At 33.7% G+C, this 20229-nt stretch overlaps 1 protein-coding gene across 25 annotated transcripts in view; it reads right to left on the reverse strand.

Moving 5' to 3' along the window:
* Window positions 1-20229, reverse strand: part of RIMS1 (regulating synaptic membrane exocytosis 1) — a 302405-nt gene that overhangs the window by 91763 nt on the left and 190413 nt on the right. For 7 of the 25 annotated variants that reach the window (XM_015620669.1, XM_033512975.1, XM_033512965.1 and 4 more), the window contains 8 exons: window positions 19744-19915; window positions 19458-19614; window positions 18165-18236; window positions 11887-12046; window positions 11272-11397; window positions 7151-7213; window positions 3225-3338; window positions 2677-2766 (listed from right to left, as the gene is read on the reverse strand). In XM_015620669.1, coding sequence (XP_015476155.1) covers window positions 2677-2766; window positions 3225-3338; window positions 7151-7213; window positions 11272-11397; window positions 11887-12046; window positions 18165-18236; window positions 19458-19614; window positions 19744-19915 — 954 coding nt within the window. Of the gene's footprint in view, window positions 1-2676; window positions 2767-3224; window positions 3339-3681; window positions 3760-7150; window positions 7214-11271; window positions 11398-11886; window positions 12047-18164; window positions 18237-19457; window positions 19615-19743; window positions 19916-20229 lie in introns of all 25 variants that reach the window. The other 18 variants (XM_033512978.1, XM_033512968.1, XM_033512976.1 and 15 more) reach the window with 5 other exon arrangements.

Here is a 20229-nt window from a genome sequence, read left to right on the forward strand (position 1 = left end):
GGGTTGTACTATCCATCTGTTATGACACTATCATTTTGTTAAAAAGCGGTTTATTTTAGCTCTTGTTCTCAAACATAATCTAATTCATACCCTCTGAGTCAAAAGGTTAGGGGGAATAAGAAGAAGTAATTTTCCATAGGTAAGTATATTCATAATTTTGTTAAAGAAAATATACAGAGCTGTATTTAGAAGTCTGTATTCAGAGGCATAAAAGTCTAGACTTTTAAATAAAATTAACAATGCTGTCATTCAGGGAGGGGAGAAGGAAGAAGAAACAACATGAAACACAAGTCTCTCAAATATACTGAAAAAGTGCTGTAGATTGGACTTCACAAAACCTTAAGAGTGTTTCCCTTTGATGGAGGAATTCTAGACCTGACAAGTGTCTCATTTCCTCTAAGTCTCCAGTAATGAACACAACCTTTTCCATATTGTCTATTACATTCTAATTTTTGTTGTGGTTAGTGTTGCATTATAATTACTTTCAAAAAAGATTTCCTACTACATAAAGTGAACTTGTCTTACTGTATTTTAAATATTTTGTTCTCATTTGGTCCATCACAGAAGCAAAAATGCTTTCTACAGACCCTGAACTTAATTCTGTGTTCTTCAGACTAAAGACTCCTCTATCATCACGTGCCACTGATGACTAACTGTAGATTCCACATTCGATCATCTAAAATTTATGTTCCCCAAAACAAAAAGATTAATTTGGTGAGGTTTATATATTAAATATTACATCCACCTCCAAAATTTGGGCTGCATGGGAAAATCTTCAATGTCACAAGAAAGGAAGAAAAATCCTCTGCCAAAGCCACACATATCTTATTATTTTCAATAAAACTATCAAGCAAAACATTGAATATGAATTAACAAGAGCTTTTCTGCTCTATGAAGGATTCCAAGTCAAAACCTCCTATTTAGGACTTCTAAAAGCTAAGAAAAACTTTTACAGTGATGGGCATTTTTTTTGGATCAAACCCACTGATGATTTGGCAAAACCTCATGTTCAGAGGCCATTAATACAGGCAACAGAGGCAACAGAGGTCATTAATACAGACTAAACATTTTCCTTTATGAGGAACTCATGCAAAATGATGCAGGCTCTGCACAGTGCCCAGTGGACAGAGGTTGCTGGACATGAATTCTAAAGACATAACAGAACTGTTTCACATCAGGACAGATGTAGTTTTGAGTTTAACATTTTTACTAGATTGTTTATAATTACCTATTAGTGGTATTAGTGGTTATTTCATTGAATATTCTACTTGATAGGTGGCATCTTGAAATAAGTACAGAACACACTATTCAGATTTATATGCAATTACATTAAGTAATTGCTTGTAGATGAAGGCAGCTGTATATATGTACACATTCAGTAATATGATGTTACAATATTTTTAAAAAGATCTAGAAAAATATCTGTATTTCATTCTGAATAGGTCTAAGCCAGCTGATTTTTTTGTTTTGTTTTTTAGTAACCATGTTTATATTATCTTTACTATCTTGAACTCAGACTTAAAAGGGAATAAACTACTGTAGATCCATCAGGGATGCCTGAGAAGAACATTAGTCACTTCTCTGCAACAAGAGCATAGCTTAAAAAGAGCACAGTTCCAACCAAGGAGCAGCAGGAAGTGGGGAAAAAGGAAAGGGAAATTATAAACAAAAAACCCAGGTGAAACCCTATCTCAAAGAGGAAAGTGCATTCTTAGTGCCTTTCTTCACACATCTTGTCCATAATAAAGAAAACAGCACAACTGTTACAACCACCACACTGTGTATCAACTGAAAAAGCACTATGAACTTCCATACTAATTAAATATGTATTGCACAGATGAAATCATAATTCTGTCCTATTCTCATTCAAAGGGAGCCTATTACTCCCCTCAGTGAGCCTAAAATCTCACTCTGAAGTGGTATTATTCTTAGCCAAAAACATGGGTAGTGATGAAAAGTTCTCTTTTAGAATCCCCCTTTTTGTACCAGTAGTATTTGATTCACCTAAAATTTTTAATCAAGCTATTGTAACTGTAAAAGTACAGAAAGCATCCATAACATGCCTGCACAATGTATGTGACACAATAATATTTCATTTAAACTGTGAACATGTCTTAAGATTTATGTGAACCTTACAATATTGGAGCAAAAAAACCTTAAAAAAAACCAGTTATCCACCTTGCAAAAGCAGATGCAGCAGATTAAAGAAAGCAATGATGTTTGGCTGTTTTGTAAAAAAATATATCAGTATTGATACAGTTCTGGTTTGAAATGTGAAAGTTTTGTTGTACTTTCTATTTTATGTCACTGCTTTATTAGCAGTCCACAGAACAAGCAAGAAACAGATGTGATGCTTTTTAGCAAATGATGATGAAGATTCACAACCAAGTGGTAGTTTCAAAATACTTAACACTGCAATGCTATTATCAGCATACTGAGGACTTTTGTAAACAATGAACATCAGCTTGAACTTAAAACAAAGGAAGTAGCCAGAAGCGGTTATAAACTCCAACACACAATTTACATGACATACATGAATATAGAAGCAAAAATGTCTACAAATACCAAAGCAGACAAGAATGTACAAGAATGTAGAGTACTCATATGAAGAAAAACAAAACTTATAAAAATCACCAGCACAGATGACAAAAAAATTCATAAGTTTTTATTTTATACCTTTCTCGTTCTGGTGAATGCAAACTAGTATCTGGTCTCAAGCAGTTGGTACTAGCACTCCTAGCCCTGTCAAGGGAGGGCTGCAGTTCACTAGTGCCAGTGCATTGCATCCAATGGTAGAAGAGAAAGAAAAAGAAAACAAAGAAAGGAATACAATGTTAGATATTAACTCATAAAATAATGCTCTCTTTACAGAAAATGTAGAATCACAATGATTTAATTAAGGAAAACGTAAAAGAGTTGACTGGATGATAGTGCCAAGATTTGTTTAGAAAATAAAAGCAAACAAAAGGCTGCTAGAAATTTTTTGCAAATATTGAAATGTTTAAAACTGAATGAGACAGAACAGCATCCACTTGTAAGAAAAATGGAATGAGTAATACCAAACAATAGTTATATCCTTATTAACAGCAGCAAGTCTTAAGCCAACATAAAAGAATGTGATCCACTATATGTCATGTGAAATCCCTTTACAGTGAAGCTCATTTATTCTGCATAATCCATTTTAGATACCAAACAAGTGGGGGGATTAATCCTTAGTGTCTTACCTAACCAGCAGATCATCTCCAAATTTCGATATTCGTGAATTAAGGCAATCATGAAGGAGTGAAATATCCTGTCTAATCACGGATTTGGTCTTAGCACATGCAGGAAGAGTTGAGCTTTGTAAATTAAAATTATTTAAACAAAATGAAAATAAATTTAACATGTAACAGAAATCTCATACATAAACAAAAGAATGTAATAACGAAAACCACACAACACATAATTTTAACAGTGAAGACAACTCCAACTAATACAAAGTAGTTTGGTTTATTTTTTTTTTTTGTAACATAGGTGTTAATTTAAACAATAATATGAAATTATTTTAGGATTTTATCCCTTATCTCTCAGTCACAAAAATGTATGAAACATTTTGTTATTTTTTTCTTTAACAAAGGAAGTCTATTTTTTCCTTTTTTAAAAGAAGCTAACTACTTAAAGGGAACTCTAAACACTTCTTACCTGTATAGGTTCCAATGAGTAACATTTTCTAGTAAAGGCATCTTGGGTGGTAATGTTTTATAGTGCCTAACAGAACTTCTTGAATGTGGTGGGTCAGAAAAGAACACAGGACAACACAAGAACATGCCAAAAATAAAAAGACAGGTAAAGGCAAGCCAAGACTGACCAGAACATAAAATAAATGCATAATATTCTATTATATTGTATAGCTGTAGGAGCAGATATTTCATGTATCTTTTTCTCAAGTACTGTGACAGTTATCTGGGGGAGAAAATTTGTATTAACCCTTTTCTTAATAAAGTACATGAACTTATGCCAATACAAGTACAGATGTTTTCTTGAAAAGGAAGTAATATATATTCCATTTATAGATAATTTTAATTAAAATATACAGACTGTTTTAAGTTGATATTAAATTTACTTTTTATTTCTCTTAGTGATTCCTTACTTAGACCTGAAGAGATTTTAACTTCATCAGTAGCAAAGCATTAAAGTCTTGCTAAAACAGGTATATATAGTTTCAAAAAATTTATTACAAATGTATTAGCATCTGGCTTTTTTGAATGTGGAAGGAAGACTTTTGAAAGTGGTGTATCAGCTTCAAAATTTACCAATAATTAAATGTAATTAATTATAAGCTAATTTAAAAACTTAGGAGAGGTACTGCATCAGCCAGCACAGCAGCACTAAGGTGTTATGTGACAACTGTCTAATATCATAGATTTTAGAGAAGGAAATGTTTATTTTATCTGCCAGTTCAACCCCATGAACAAGGGAGAAATTAAAAGGCAGACAGTGCCTACTGAATGTGAATTATGCCCTTTTAATGGTTTAAGGTTAATAACAACATTCTAACAATTTTCCACATACCCTACTAGGGCACAACTATGGAACTACTAGAAGAACCAGCAGGCTTGAGGATTTTGCAGCATCAAGAACAGTCTGTCCTGATAGACAGGATTTTGATCCTGATAAATTTTGATTCCTGTTAAGCCTTGGACCAAAATACATCAGGATCAACATTAGAAACCTGACTGTGTCACAGACAGATGAATCAACTCTCTGCCCAGAAATATCAGAGTTTGTAAAACCCTGAGGGATTTAACAGCGGAGCTTTGACCCTTCCTGTAAACAGCTTTAGTGGTCACCACTGGTGACTTCTCTACCAGAGGTCACTGTAACATTGCAAAGGAGGAATAAAGGAATGGTTGTCATCAGGCCAGTCCTGGCATATGAGCAGATGTTACCATTCAAAGTAGGGGATCTAAGACATGGAATGTGACAACCCCTGATCTACAGCACTGGCACATACCTTTCCACCACCTCTGCTATTAGTCACTAACTGCATACAGAGGGACAGGATGGGTAGCGAGGACTAATATTCCAAACTGGTGCATTAAACTCACCATATATTTTAAATTTGTAGCTTGGACTACCTAATTTCTTTCATTTAACAAGAAACCATTAACATTTCTTTTCCATTTTAAGCTGAATCTGTCTCAAGTACTAATTAAACCATTGATCAGTAAGCAGTCTAGAAAACAAGGATAAAGTCTTGTAAAATTTCTAACATGAATAAATGTCGGGTCCCTAGAAATAAGAAAGGAGAGAAGATGGCATAGAAAAAAATTTTGCTGAAACTGTTTTTGAAACAATTGTATATTGCCAGTTTTGGAGTATTATTTGGAATTGGGGTATATAAACTTCAGAGTTAAATTTAAAAGAATCAATCTATTGTCATCTGTCGATTTTATATTCACCTTCAATACATTATTATAAGTACCATCCTGTTTTAGAGTATACCACTACTAGTAATTTTAAAGGGTGAATTTTGGGGTTTTTTTCGTCACAAAAATACAGTAACAATAAATGGAATAAAGAAAAAGGCAAGGAAGTGCTGTAGACTCTGAATTCAGTGTAGCTATTACCTAACTCTGTTGCTGTCCTTGTACAACTTTTTGCTGTGACCAGACTGGTTTGGTAGACTTGTAAAAGTACTGGAATTAGTAGTAATGGCTGGGCAAAGTGCACCAGAAGTTTATAATGCTGTATTTACTTCATTAATTGAGACTTTAAGCAATGTCAATGAAATATTATAATGACAATTATAATCTTTAAGAAGGAAAGGAGAAAGCACAGGCCTGGGGGCAGGAAGAGGGTGAAGTTACAGAAGATGAAGCAAAAAGGACATGGGAAGAGGGCAGGAAAAATTGCCACTATCCGACAATAAACAGACATAAAATAACAAGAAGATAAATAAATTATTAAACCTTAGAACCTAAAATCTTGAGGAAAAAGCCTTTTCAGCTGAAGTATAGAATGAAAATATTTCTACTGATGATAAAAAAATTAACAGCTTCACTGATGCAGATGTTTTTGAAAGCGTACATATTTGTTATTTTAGTTTTATATTACTCTGCTTTATAACAGAACCCTATCACAGAATCTTCAATACTGCTTCAAATTGGATGAAAATTAAAGCAAACCAAGGTATTTAAAAATTAACAGTATTTTGCAAGACAAAATCACTCATTAATAAATGAATAGTGGCACTAGACAACATGGCTTAACATTTGATGACTTCAAACATTTAGTGCTAACACAAAACCCACATCAACACCCAGATTCCGAAGGGACAAAGGATAACTACCTGGTTGAATTAGTTAAACTGTTAACTACCTTAACTTCAACCCACATTTTTTACTAATTGTAAATGAAAGATGTTCTACACAATGTTATGATTTTTAACAAGGTTAACAGACATGGTGAAAAAAGAGGTGGGGGAGCAGACTTTGACTTTTTAGATAAAGATATTTCAGTCCCGTTTAGTTTCACAACACTGGAAAATGGTAAGACAGGGAGCTCCAAGCTTTGGAACAAGAGATTAATGAAGATTGAAGATGGGTCCAAACTATTAAGTTTACATGTGGATCCAATTTACAGAATAATTTTTAGATGCAAAAACAAGTAAAACATCTCAAATCTGATAACTTCCAGTAAGCCCTTGTAAATCAGTATTTATTCATCTGCAAGTGACTAAATCAGCATGAGATTAGGTGTCACAACAAGCAAAGACTGTTTAATTTTGCATGGCTGTTATATAAACATAAAAATGCAAATAAAAGAAAACAAAACAAATTTAAAAACTGAAGTTTGAAATTATTAAAATGCTGTCATGCATTGGGTGATCAGGACTTTCGTGACTAGACAGAAAATCTACCACAAAATACAACTGCAAAACCAAAGTTTCTTCAACTCCTTTAGACCTTACTACTGAGTTCAAAAACAAATACACATATCTGAATCTGAATGACAACAAACAAAAAAAGAACAAGTGACATCTGGATCACAATGTACCTGGAAGTTCTTTATGTACTGGGACTAAATACCACCATGGAAAAAACGTTGGGCACACAAAGTATGGACAACTAACCAGATGTGTTCATGATTCCCACATTCCTGTATTTACCTGATGGTATGTAGGCACTCTGCACTTCTTCCTCGCTTTGCTCTGGGCAGCATAAGAAGCTCACTGCACAGACAGGATGAGTGGTGAGTGAAACAGATATAGTCATGAAGCATTAGATGACATGGGTTATGCCAATGATAAGCAAATGAAAACATAAAAAGAAATGAGAAGCATTCACCCAGATAGATAGTCTGATAAGACTGCACATCTCAAAGTTATAAGTCAAAAAAATGCATGTAATAACTACATTTTCAACAAATTCATTTTAATGTGGCACCTCCTTCTGTGATATTTTTCTTTAAAATTCAGAATTACTTTCTCATAGCTCTTCGTGATGAAACAAATATCTAAAATGGCTACATTTTTCTAATAATCTCCTGTCTCATGAACTAATTAATGGAGAACTGCTTTAGGGAAAGAAAAATGCTTGTTGTTTGTTTTGTGTTGCATTTTGTGGCTTCCTAAGCTGTAAAATCATAGATGTAAAAGCAGTGAAGGTTTGATAATGATTAAGTGCAGATTGGTTTATGGGAAGAATAACCAGTCAGCCTTTAGGGAAAATCAAAAGTATATGTTCATGTGAAATACTCTGTTTGGCCAAACATAAATTCTGACTCATGGCTCTTAAAGATATTTTGTAATGAAAATCCTAAAGAAACAAACAAAATAGCTAATCAGCCATCAGACTTTTTGGATTTTGTTCTTACAAATTGAAGGAAATCTGCTATCTATTCTATTTTTCTTGTACTGTAACCAAACACATACAATAGCCAGAAAGATGGTAAAATTTATGCATATTTATGCCTATGGTAAATATGACTATGATATGAAATACCCCTTGAATTAAGCCTGTAGTTTTATGCACTTCGATACAATCAGAAAGATCAAGCTTCAAAACTCCCAAAACTCCTATCATTGTAAATATGAAAATAAAGGTAAGCTTTGTGGAAACATGTTAATTTTAAAAGAAGCAGGGACTCCCGTGAAGTACTATGGCAAAAAAAAAAGGAAAAAAAAAGGAAAAAAAAAAAGAGAGAAAATTACAAAACAGATAAAGCAGCAGTTGTTCAATGCATTTCATACTTTGTGCCATTATAAAATGATCCATTTCATTGATATACTATAGGCATTATTTATCTAAAATTATGAACTGGGCAGCTTGAAATAATGGCTTGTGAGTCATGTAGGATTTAATTACATCTAGAGCCTGATGTGACAATATGTACTACACTTTAATTGAATTTTTAAATTTTCTTTCTAAGCCAAATTTCTATTCATAAGCTCAGAGGAGTGACAGAATTTATATCCAAGGTTTCCAAATTACGAGCAACTATGGATTTTAGGAAAAGAGCTGCTATTTTCTTTAAAGTTGCAAAGTAGATGCAAATTCCACATTAAATCATAGGGCACTTTGCTAATATTTACCTTTCCTAAGCAAAATATTATCTATTGTAATTTGCCCAAAGCAAACACTAATAAAAAAAATCATCCTGCAAAGTGATATAAAATAACAAATCCACCATGAAATCTTCTAGTTAAAAAACCAAAAGACAAGAATCCATCAAGAAGAATACCAGTATTGTGAGAATATGCAGTTCTCCAATAAATTAAGTATGGTTTGGGAAAAATTTAAAACAGAGATAACTATTCTCAAACAAATTTTTTCTATACTGATATTAACAGCTTTTACTTAGGAATAAAAGAAACAAACAAAAAAAATAAAGAAAATAAGAAAAAAGAAAAAGTGCCATGCTCTTGAAAATCTGACAATGATTTCTTAAAAAAAGCTTTTTTTAACAGTTTATATATATTCATATATGTGTGTATATATGTATATAAATATATATAAAACTGTTGAAGTGGACAAATAAGTTCCACTGGAAATTTATTGCAACAGATGCTTCTGTAAGAGAGTGGTAGTAACTATTTTTATAAATACCTGTATTATTATTTTATATTGATTTTTAACCAGTAAGAGATCATTGAAAAAGTTACTGAAACTAATCAGCAGCTGTAATTTCTGGCATCCAATTATTGGGTAATTCCTCACCTTTCAAGCCAAGTCTATATTAGATATCTATGTGAATGTACTTGTTTAGATGAAGGGTGCAGTAAATGCACCACATATAGTATCTACACTACTCTTTTATAAATACATAATATTTAACAAAACTGGGTTTTTTTTAATTTTTGGATGTGACAGAGGATCTTTCTCAAGTAAACCTGGTTTGGATCTTTCATATGATGCTGTTCTTTTGTACTGAAAGTTGTCAAAAGCTGTCAATTAAACAGCCTTCAGAACTGATGAAATCTGGGGGAAAAGATGGAAAGGAAAATGGAGAAAAGGACAGCACTGAAGACAAGATTATTTTTCAAGGATGCTAGGTACATGGACCCATCTTTAAATCCTGCAAATAGGCCACATACATCCTTCAGGTCTGATCTTTAAACTTCCAAAAAAAGTTCTGTCAACACTGAAAAGAACTGATGACTGAACAAATCCAGCAGCCCACTGCTCATCCCCAAGGAAGGCTCAGTGTTAACCCAGCTCCTCTTCAACCATAATCCATGCATATATCACCAGTAATGTCTAGGTTTGAGGTTTTACTAAAGGACAAATTTCTAGACAGTTAACTGTCTATATTTATACTGACAAAGGCTACTTTTTAAAGCCTTTTTCTCTTCAAATCTGATGAATAAGAAATCAGTTAAATAAATATCCTCAGGAATCTTTTGAATCTATCACTTCCCAAGATAAATAACAGAAAAAATTTGCAACAAGTAGACATTACTTGAATTAGCCTAATTATAAATCTGACTACTATATTTAAAAACAATTTTAATTCACCTCTAAATGAAAATTCAGTAAAAAAATCCAATTTAGTCAATTCTGTACACACTTCTTGCCTATAATTTGAAATTTTAAATGTACCAGATAACTCATTAATTCCCACACCTATGTTACCATACTACAAAAGTAAAACAGATCATACACAAGATCATACACATCACTAAACTAGCTTAACTGCAAGAGCCATCTGTTATTCAGTCATTACATTGCTTCAAAACTGGCCAAAGATTTACAAAGACTTTTATGATGTAATGTTTACAGGTTTTCACATGTCACTATGAAATGTATGTTCCATATTGAATTTACTGGATTATAGGGAAAGATTTTGATATACTTAATGCTAAAAGTAGTTAGGTACTGCCAAGGAAAAAAAATCAAAGACATTACTATGACAATTGATCTTACCTGAATGCTAAATTTCCTATTACATGATTTTTTAGCTACATGATTTTTTTTTTTAAGTAAACAACATCCCATAAAGATTGATAATCTATGAGACTGTCATCATTATTTTTCACAACTGCTGAACTGGAATCCTTTTCTAAGCTTTTTTTGCAGCCATAAAATAGATAAAAATTCTAATTTCTTGCATTTTGTCAGAATATCATTCCTAGACACCTGAAAACAGTGCCTACTAGGAGAGGCCAAGTGTTCTTCAAGTGTAGCCACTCCATGTATTCCAGGGAGAGATGTGCATGTGTCACACGTCTAAGACTTGAAATTTTTGCACACTACAACTAGTACTGCAACTATCCTTATTATGCCTGGGTAATGTACAAAGTGTACCAGAATGTTACAAAAGATGCTGGGAGACTGCACCCATAGACATCCAAAATTTATAAGCATATGCATCCAAACCAGCATGCATCCAACTCCCAGCTGGGAGAAATTCATGTTTAGTATTTGGCTGGCTAGCCCAATGGGTAAATTCTGGTACATTACAAGAAGAACTAGGGCATACATGAAGATGTATGGCTTTCTAGAAGAAAAATCTCTGGGCTTTATTTAGGAAAAAAAGCAGTAGAATATCTAGGATAAACAGACAATAATAATTAGTCTAGATATCTGCAATTACTGTCAACCCAGCACAGAGTTTTACAAAAAAAAAAAAAGGTATATGTAATTTAACAGTGGTACTAGGTCTATCAGTTATGATGAATTCTCTCCCTTCACCATTGCTATCAGTCACATTTCTAATGAAAACTTGAAAATTAGGCAAACTGACAAAGATGTTTCTAAACTTTTTTCCACGTTCAGGCTGACGATGTACCTTTCTTGATCAGACAAATACTGACTATCCATCTCTCTGGATCTGTAATCAACTGGAGTTCTGGAGGCATCATGGTGTCTAGTTGGAGAACGTGATCTTCTCATTTGATGAATTTCATCTAAACTCCTGAAAAGCAGAAATATATATGATAATCTTCTTTTCTCATGAATAACAATGGATCACAGTACAAGTTTCTTGAAGGAACTTTCTAATAATAAATTATTAATACATAATATCTGAAAGAATGACATTAAAAATTATGCAATTTATACATGCCACTATTACCCTACAAATATACTTAAGTGGCTTCATAGAAGATTTGGCCACTGACTGAAAAAAAAATTTTCAAACCCATATATTAGTTATGGTACACAGATGATGAATCACTGAGAAAATATGAGTAAAATATGAGTAAAAAGAGGTAACTCTTACAAAGTTATGATTCCTCCAATGAGTGCTCTTGAGTGACTAATAAAAGCATATATCAAGTCTAAATACTGCACTAATAAATTTAGATACAAAAACCAAGCAGTAAAATAGTGAAAAATTCCTGAAAAGTTAATAATGCCACATTATACAAGCATGAAAGCACTTTGTTTCTCTTGTGATGCCTACCTCTGTAATGGCACATTTGGTAAACGTGAACGGGGCCTGCCCTGATCGTCACCACGGTGAGGAGACACAGAACGTGAACGATGATGTGTTGTTGTTCTTTGCTGCTCTGGCACAGTTAGCGTTGTGGATTTGCTTTCTCTAGTACTAGACCTATAACCTACTGGCAAGAGGGTAACAAAAGGCAATTAGAGAATAAAGGTCTGGGTTTAGAACAATTCAGATGGCTAGTCTTCCAGGAGCACGTATCCAAACGCTTACACAACTTTCAGGTCATCATTCAGCTGTTGTACATCCCAATGTATCATGCAGAATAAATTACTAGCATTACCTTTAAATGTCTACGTGTTCAGAGACTGAATAAATGAGACTTTTTGATGTACTGGAAGATGTGAAGCAGTTTTCTTACTTGGGGAAGAATATTCTGGGTATTTTGTGCATATAAAAAAGGATATTTGAAAGGAATCTAAACAGTGCAGGTTTACCTCATCTAAAAAATGGAGAAACCGTGTCTGCATACAACAGCACAGACTCACACAGGGCTGCTCATATATAAAGCATCTTTCTGCCTCTTGTTTCAGTTAAACACAAAGATGTTCTCCTCCTGAACTTGGCTAAAGCCATCTACTTAAAAAAACCACTAGGATTTAGAGTATATTGTACTGAATATTGGGTGTTGCATACTTTGCAGAATTTTTTTTTTTCCAAATACTATGACTAAGAGGCAAAATTTCTCACAGTATTTTTAAACAGGATTAAAAAAAAAAATAGTAGAATGTTAGTTCATTTTCAATATTTCAATATTGTTCTGTCTTTTTCTATGTAACACGCTGTTTGCCTTGTTTTGACTCCCATGCAAAACCAGACAATGAAGCTCAGCAAGATAACAGCTTTCAAAAGGTACCTCTTATCTTTCCAAAAGAGCCTAAGGAGATCTGCTCAGACTTAGGTTGCTCATTTCTAGGCATTTGAATGAGATTACAGGAATCACTTGACAGAAAATCCCCTAATGATATAGAAAGCCATCCCTTAAATAGTCCTTTAATCACTTAATGAATTCTTGCTTAGGTATCAAAATAATAATTTTCCTTCTCTGAATTTGTCTAGCATTAAAATCACTGTAATGTGTGATTTTGTTCAGCTAAAAAACCAGCCTATATCTGAAATTTTCTTTTCATGCAGGAAAAGACTATGATTTTATCACCCAACTGTCAGTTGGAGAAATTTAATAAATTAAATAAATTGCACTTTTTATGGATTTCATTACAGGTTTTAACTTTGAGGGTTTTTTTTCATATTTTATATAATTTGTACAATTCTTCTAGTTCTTCTCTGGTCTTCTACCAAATTACAAGCAGTCCCTCTTTTAAAAGTGTGCCCTGCATATAGAGTCTGCATTAGGCTTGATCACGTGTTCAACAACATTTAATAACCTCCTTAGCTGCAAGCTTGAACCCTGACCACAAACATGAAAGAAACGTTCACACTTTTTTACCAAAATGTGGAAGAGTTTACCAGTGAATCCTAGTGGCCTCTAAAAGTTGGGAGCATGCATGGAACTATCTACTGGAGTTTGTCAACCCTTTAACAAAGCAGGACTCCAATGTTCTTCAAGTTTTGATATTTTGTGATGCTGGAGTACCTTACCTGCCAAAAAGGGTTTCAGAGTTCTGTAATAAAATTATAAAGGAACATGAGGATCTCCCTGATCTCAGGACAAGGATTGGGTGCAGATTTTGAAGCAAAAGGGGGATTCTCTCAGGACTTCAACAGAGATTCACAAGCCACAATTGGTGCAGAAAATGTCTAGGTCTTTTGTTCGAGGAAGAAAATATATGACAAAAGCTGGATGTATTCCCTTTCCCAGGATAACTAAATCTAAGCTGTATTTGCATAAAGATAATTCATTTTCCAAATAAGCTTGTGCTAAAAAAATCCTGTCATCTCTATCAGAAAGAAGAGCAGTTTACATATATTAGACACTAAAACCAAAGAAATCCTGAACTTCTTTCCAATCTTTGTACTAAAACAAATTGTACTAAAATAAATACAATTTAAGTTTAAAAAATGAAATATAAATTTAAAATATATCTCTAGAGCATTTCTAGTCTCCCTAAAAAACTGCACATAGGATTATCCTGTAAACTCAGAAGTCTAGTATAGAAAGATGATTTTATGTTATATAGTTTGCATAGGCAAGCTGTCTAGGGAACAATACCTGAAGCTTACGCAGTGTGTGTACACAAAGCTTACAGAACAGAGACAGTAATTCACACTTATCCCAACAATAAATTCAAGAATTGTCAAACTGGTTAAATCACACCCATACTTTCACAGTGACCATGACAGTGACAGCAACAGTAGCATTTCCTCATATCCTCAAATACAAAGGCTCTGTGCTCTTCAGGGTGAGCAGAGAGAAAAATTTGGCATGGACCAGCATGATAGCAGCAACCAAGCTGATGGTAATTTATGCAGAAGTTTCTCAGTTGCTCATGGGAAACTGTCAGGTGTGACAGGAAATGAATGCAGGATGGATGATAAAAATGGTTCTAGCAAACATTTGATACCAGAATGATATTATTTTTCCTTAAGGACAACACAGACAGTGACAAGGTATTGTACTGATGTCATCCTGCTGCTACAGGAGGAAGGCAAATACATTTATACAGGTTACATGTGACAGAAAAAGAAACTGCTCTGAAGAGTTACCCACAGCATAAGCAATGCAGCTCATTGAAAACACCACTGGGGATATTACCAACTGTATATCAGCTTTTTTTTTGGTTTTGTTTTTAATTAAGGAAGTTTCTGAAGCTTTAGTTCAACAGATTGGTCTCAAAACATGTTCAGATTTTATTAAAATCTCCACTGACCCTTATGGAGTACTGGGCTGCCCAGTACCATACAGACAGAGTGACTGGTTTAAGAACAGCTCAGCATTACAAGCTTACTTGAGACTTGAGCATCTCTCATATATGCAGAGGTTGAGTGACTTAAAAGAATATTTTCTTATTTTAAACAGATGTCAGCATACCACAAAAACCCTGTCAAAACAATTTTTGTTAAACCTGAGTTTGAAATTAAAGTTACTTTCAGCTGCTGATATACTTTTATGAACATATCTAAGAGCTGATTAAAAAAAAGATAGGCATATCACTGCAAGGAACTACTAATAAATGAGGATGGTGTAATTACACGAAAGATAAGATTCATTAATTAGCGATATGACAAGGGAAAAATACTTTTCTTAAAATATTTTGGAATTTATTAAAGTACCACTATTTTTGATATAACAATCTTTGCTTCCACTGACAAGAAGATACTCTTTGCAGCTGCTGAAATTTCTAGGAAAATAATTTTCTATGTTATTACTAAATTCTAACACTGCATTTACCTTAACAATTGGTAAAAAAATTGAAATTATAGCTTTAAGGATTTTCAAGGTTAGTTAAAATAGCAAAACTATTTTCCTTCAGGTTTTCAGCTTGCATGGGGATGAAGTGAAATTTTCTGCTTTTACATTTTGTAGTTTTGTGTTTATTTGTTAGAAAATGAGCAATAACTGTTGTGAAAATCTTGAGATTCTAAGGTGGCTAAATAACTTTATTTTTTTTCTCTGTACTTCAGGAAAAAGAGAAAATAACTTTCAGGAGATTCTGCCTGACTAACCTGATCTTCTATGAAAATGCCACTCTCTTAGTGGATGACAGAAAGGCTGTGGATGTTGTTTACTTTAAATTATTAAAATCTTGTACACTGTTTACCCAGGATTCTCATGGAGAAGCTGGCAGCCTACAGTTTGGACGGGTCTTTAAAGGGAAATACTTTCTTATGCATCAAATGTTGTAAACTCAATTTTGATATTCTTACTTCTCATGCAAAGGAGTATCTTAAAACTAGACTAATCTGATTGAAGCCAATAAAGGCTATTCCAAAATGGTGCCTCACCATATGACATTAAAGGGAAATATGGATATTTTCTGCTCCTTCCCACATGCACGCTGTGCAAGAGAATGTGTGAGAAATCTGAACCAGACAAGAGCTGGGGTGCAGTCTGGTGAGGACCTTGGTACTGAAGGGCAGGAGGAGAGCAGGAGTAAAGGCTCTGTAGAACAAAAGGGAACTTGCATGGAACTTAGGTTTAACAAAGGAGTCTGCTCTATGGAGAACATAGTGCACTGTTCATTCAGTGCAAATGAAGGGAGCAGTCTAAAGGCTTAACAATTTAGCAACAAGGCAAGTTAAGAAGGTTGGATAGGCATAGATATGAACTTGATATCCAGTCACATTTGTGAATCTGTGCCTAAGGTTTTCAAACAATTTGACAGACACTGGGACTGCAAACCTTTCCCAGGTCTTACTGCAAAACACATTTCCATACACTGTCTAAGCTTTCATAGATTTGTGGCTGATGACTCATTGTCCCTGTGCCTGAAGTCCATCTCCCTTTTAAGAATTTAGGTTGCACATGAAAACCCCACACACTGATATGCACATCCACTTCACAGAGGAATCACAAACACATGAACTTCACTTAGAATTGCTGAACAAATGCATCAATCAAACTCAAAATGGACAAATTTGTGCTTGGTCAAGTGAACTAGCAGAACGTTTCTGTTTAAGTGGACTTCAGATGGAGCTTCCTCACTATGCCCTTCAATTTTTGACTTGGATATATTCTCTCAGATCATTGCAAATCCAGTTCTAAAAATTAAATCCTGCTATTTTCTACAGTGATCTCTGAGAAAGTTTGCATCTGTGTGTTCATCAAAGGCACACCCAAGCATGAAGTCCAAAGAAATGTCAGTAAGAGTCAGTTATTCAAATGCTGGCCAGCGAACAAAGTCCAATACATGCAGCTGAACCATTCTGAATGCTACCTGTCAGGTGGAAAATTATTTATTTCAAATGGATGCATGGAAGGATTTTGAATGCTACCTGTCAGGTGGAAAATTATTTATTTCAAATGGATGCATGGAAGGATTTTGAATGCTACCCGTCAGGTGGAAAATTATTTATTTCAAATGGATGCATTTGAAGGACTGGCAGCTGAAAAAAAGCCCCATTTCGTAATAGAATATACTGAAACTTTAAATGTCAGTAAGCCTAAAAAGATAAACCAGTATCTGCATTTTCAACTATAACCTCCCCCCCGCCAAAAAAAAAATAAAGAAAAAAAACTAAAAAAAACCCCAGGAAAAATATTTAGAGCCAATTATTTATATTTAATTGTAAATGCTTACTCTCTCTGCTGATTTAAAAATATCAAATATCCTAACTAGGCATACATGAAGGAGTTTCTCTCTTAGCAACTGAGGAGCAAAGTATATAAAATAAGAAAAGAACCCAATCAGCATCAAAGGAAGGAGAATTTATCTCCATTAACATCAAGAGGATAGAACTTTAATAAGATATGTGATTTATTTGTACAGTTATATAGTGGATAAATAAATTGTGAGATTATTTTAAACACAGACCATGAAGACAAAAAGCTTTCTGAATGCCACCATGATTTAATTCAGTGATTTTCATCAGGAAGATCCACAGAAAAATTGATTTGGTGCTGGCAATGACATAGTGACTCTTCAGTTAGCTTGGGACAATTGGGAAATGTATTTATCTGACTTGTGGAAACAGTGAACAAGAACTAGAAGACTGCGGTATCCAAGACAGTCCTCAAGATTTTCAGTATGTAGGAATGCTGAACTAAAAGTCAAACCATGACAGTCTCTACAAGTAAATATTTATGAACATTTAGGGTAATGATAGTTCATGAAGGCTTATGAAAACTATAAAAGATACAGCCATGCTACATGCATCTTAATCTACTGCCATGCATTATCAATAAAGCCCATGGGAGACTGCATTAAAACTAAGTTTCAAGCAAAAAGCAAAATAATAAAAAAAAAATGCTTTCAATAAAAACTGAAATCATAACTATTTTAAAATGTGGGCATCTTTTAAATTTAATTTGCATTTTAAATAATGCTTGGAGCATGACACAGTAAAAAATTAACCAATCTGAACCAAGAAGTGGGTGCCATATGAAGAGTGATATGCAAAATAAATATAAATTAATGAATAGTAGAATCTTTTAATTTACCAGGTATGGGACAAGTACCATGGAATAATCAGGAAATTGTTTTTTCTACAATGCACTCTCCAAAATCAGTATCCTAAATATTCCAAAATATTATAAAGAAAAAAACAAAAAATCCAAACAAGCAAAGAAGAGGAAGAAGAAAAAGAAAGCAGGACCATGCTGTTCATCCACGCACCTGGAGGAACAACTCCAATACCATCATCAACATCAAAATCTGAGATGTCACTATCACTGATTGGCCGAGATCCTGCACAACAGTAAGGTAAACAAATACCTGAACATCTGGTCATGTTACAATATATAAGAATAACTTCATTTAACAAAATAATGAAACCAAAAAGATGCTTTTAAGTCAAAACAATAGAGAAGGAGAACTAAACTGCAGTGAATAACTGATGCTTCACAAGACAGCTGAGCCAATTTAACATCTTACAGCTGCTGCAGCCTCTTTTCCCTTTCTCCTCCCCTCAAGTCCTCAGTAATCCTCTGCTAGGCTAGTTTATCTCACTAAGGCTCCAAAAGCAAAACTCAAGTATAGGAAAAAACCACTTTTGTGCTACTTCAGTGAATATGCTGAATCAGCTTACTGAACAGGAAAGGAGATGAGGCAGCAAATGGTGAGAGAGAGGAAGAGGAAACAGCACTGCCAGCTTTTAGAAAAAACTCAAATATCTCACAAAAACTAACCTTTAATTTGCTGTCTATATACATATCCTCCATTTGGATCTATGCAGCAATTACAGAAGTAATATTTACATATTTATAGTTCATTCCTGAATGTGCAGTCATTTCCTAAGCATTGGCTGGAGTGAATGTCTTCCATGTTTTAGAAAAACCAGAATAATAGCTCGGAAATGTATTTTAAAACAATCCTCTACATCTTTCATATTTCTAAGTAAATCTTAATTTAAATGAACAGAGAAAGTACAATGCTGAAATATATCCTTTTAACATGCCTCATAAAAACCTGAAATCAGATTCATAAAAACAACTGTACCTCCCAAATACATGAATACAATTTCTCTTTTCTGCAAAAGTACACTTTAGTGAGCATATTGGAGGTTGAGACTAACTTTATGATGAAAAGTGCTTTTAAGCCTTGTAAGTCTTTAAGGACTTCTTTTTTTTAAAAAAAATGCTTTTAGTTTTTTTAAAAGTATCCAATAACTATAAACTTTATCTTTCTATTTAAAAAAAAATCTATGAAGAAAAAATCTTCGAACAATTTTGTTTTGCTATTGAAAGCCAAATCAATTCCAGCAGGTTTCATGCACTTTAAAGCTTTATGTCACAATTATAAGGCTGACATGCCATAATGTCATAATTTAAACTGCCTTTCTGCCACACATTTTCATTACTTTTAAAGACTATGAAATAGTATCTTTTTTATTTGAAATTTAAGTACCATTACACCCTATCCACCATTTCTAACTTAAAATTTAAGAGATCTAATGGAATTTGGACCTACTTTGTAATTTTTTGCTAGTGCTTTCTCCACCATGAACATGTCTTCTTGGCATGAATGGTGATGGCTGAGGCAGAGGTAGTGAAGATTCATCATGAGTCTGTAGCTTATACCAATGTGGTTCATCATCTAAAAGTGCTGTCTCCAGCTCTATAAGAATCTAGTAGAAAAATCATCAGGTTTCAATTTTACTTTGAAGGCACACAGAGAAACACATATACAAAGTACATATGCATATGTACTCAATCCCAAGCAATGAACTCAGAAGAAATGTGATTTTATGCATCACCTCTCCAAGAAATTCACTCTCTTCTTCTTGTACTCTTGGCTGATCCCATACAGTAATTTCAAGCATTCGTTCTCTAAAATCTCTACGATGTACATGTGAGTAGAGAAAAGTTTGATTCCATTTTGGCTCTAGACTTTTCTTTACTGTTTTGGTCCTTCTTTTACTTTTATCGCTGCAACATAAATATTTTTTGTAAATTATTCATAGAGATAAATCAGAAAATACCATGCACTCATCAGCACGTAACTGTTTTCTTTTTCTCTTAGGCAATAATGCCTAAATGAAGAAAGCATTTTCTTCACAGTGGAACACATTCTTATAAAAGACCACAAAGTTAAATTGATACTGACTTACATGATTCAAGTGTAATTTTTTGTTATAATTAATCTAGCTATAAAAAAACGTAAAAAGAAATTCTTCATAAGCACTCATTAAAAGTTGATCCAATACACGGTAAATTAAAACATAATTTTCTAAACTGGAATA

The sequence above is a fragment of the Parus major genome, chromosome 3 (assembly GCF_001522545.3).
Source record: "Parus major isolate Abel chromosome 3, Parus_major1.1, whole genome shotgun sequence".
Taxonomy (NCBI): Eukaryota; Metazoa; Chordata; class Aves; order Passeriformes; family Paridae; genus Parus; species Parus major.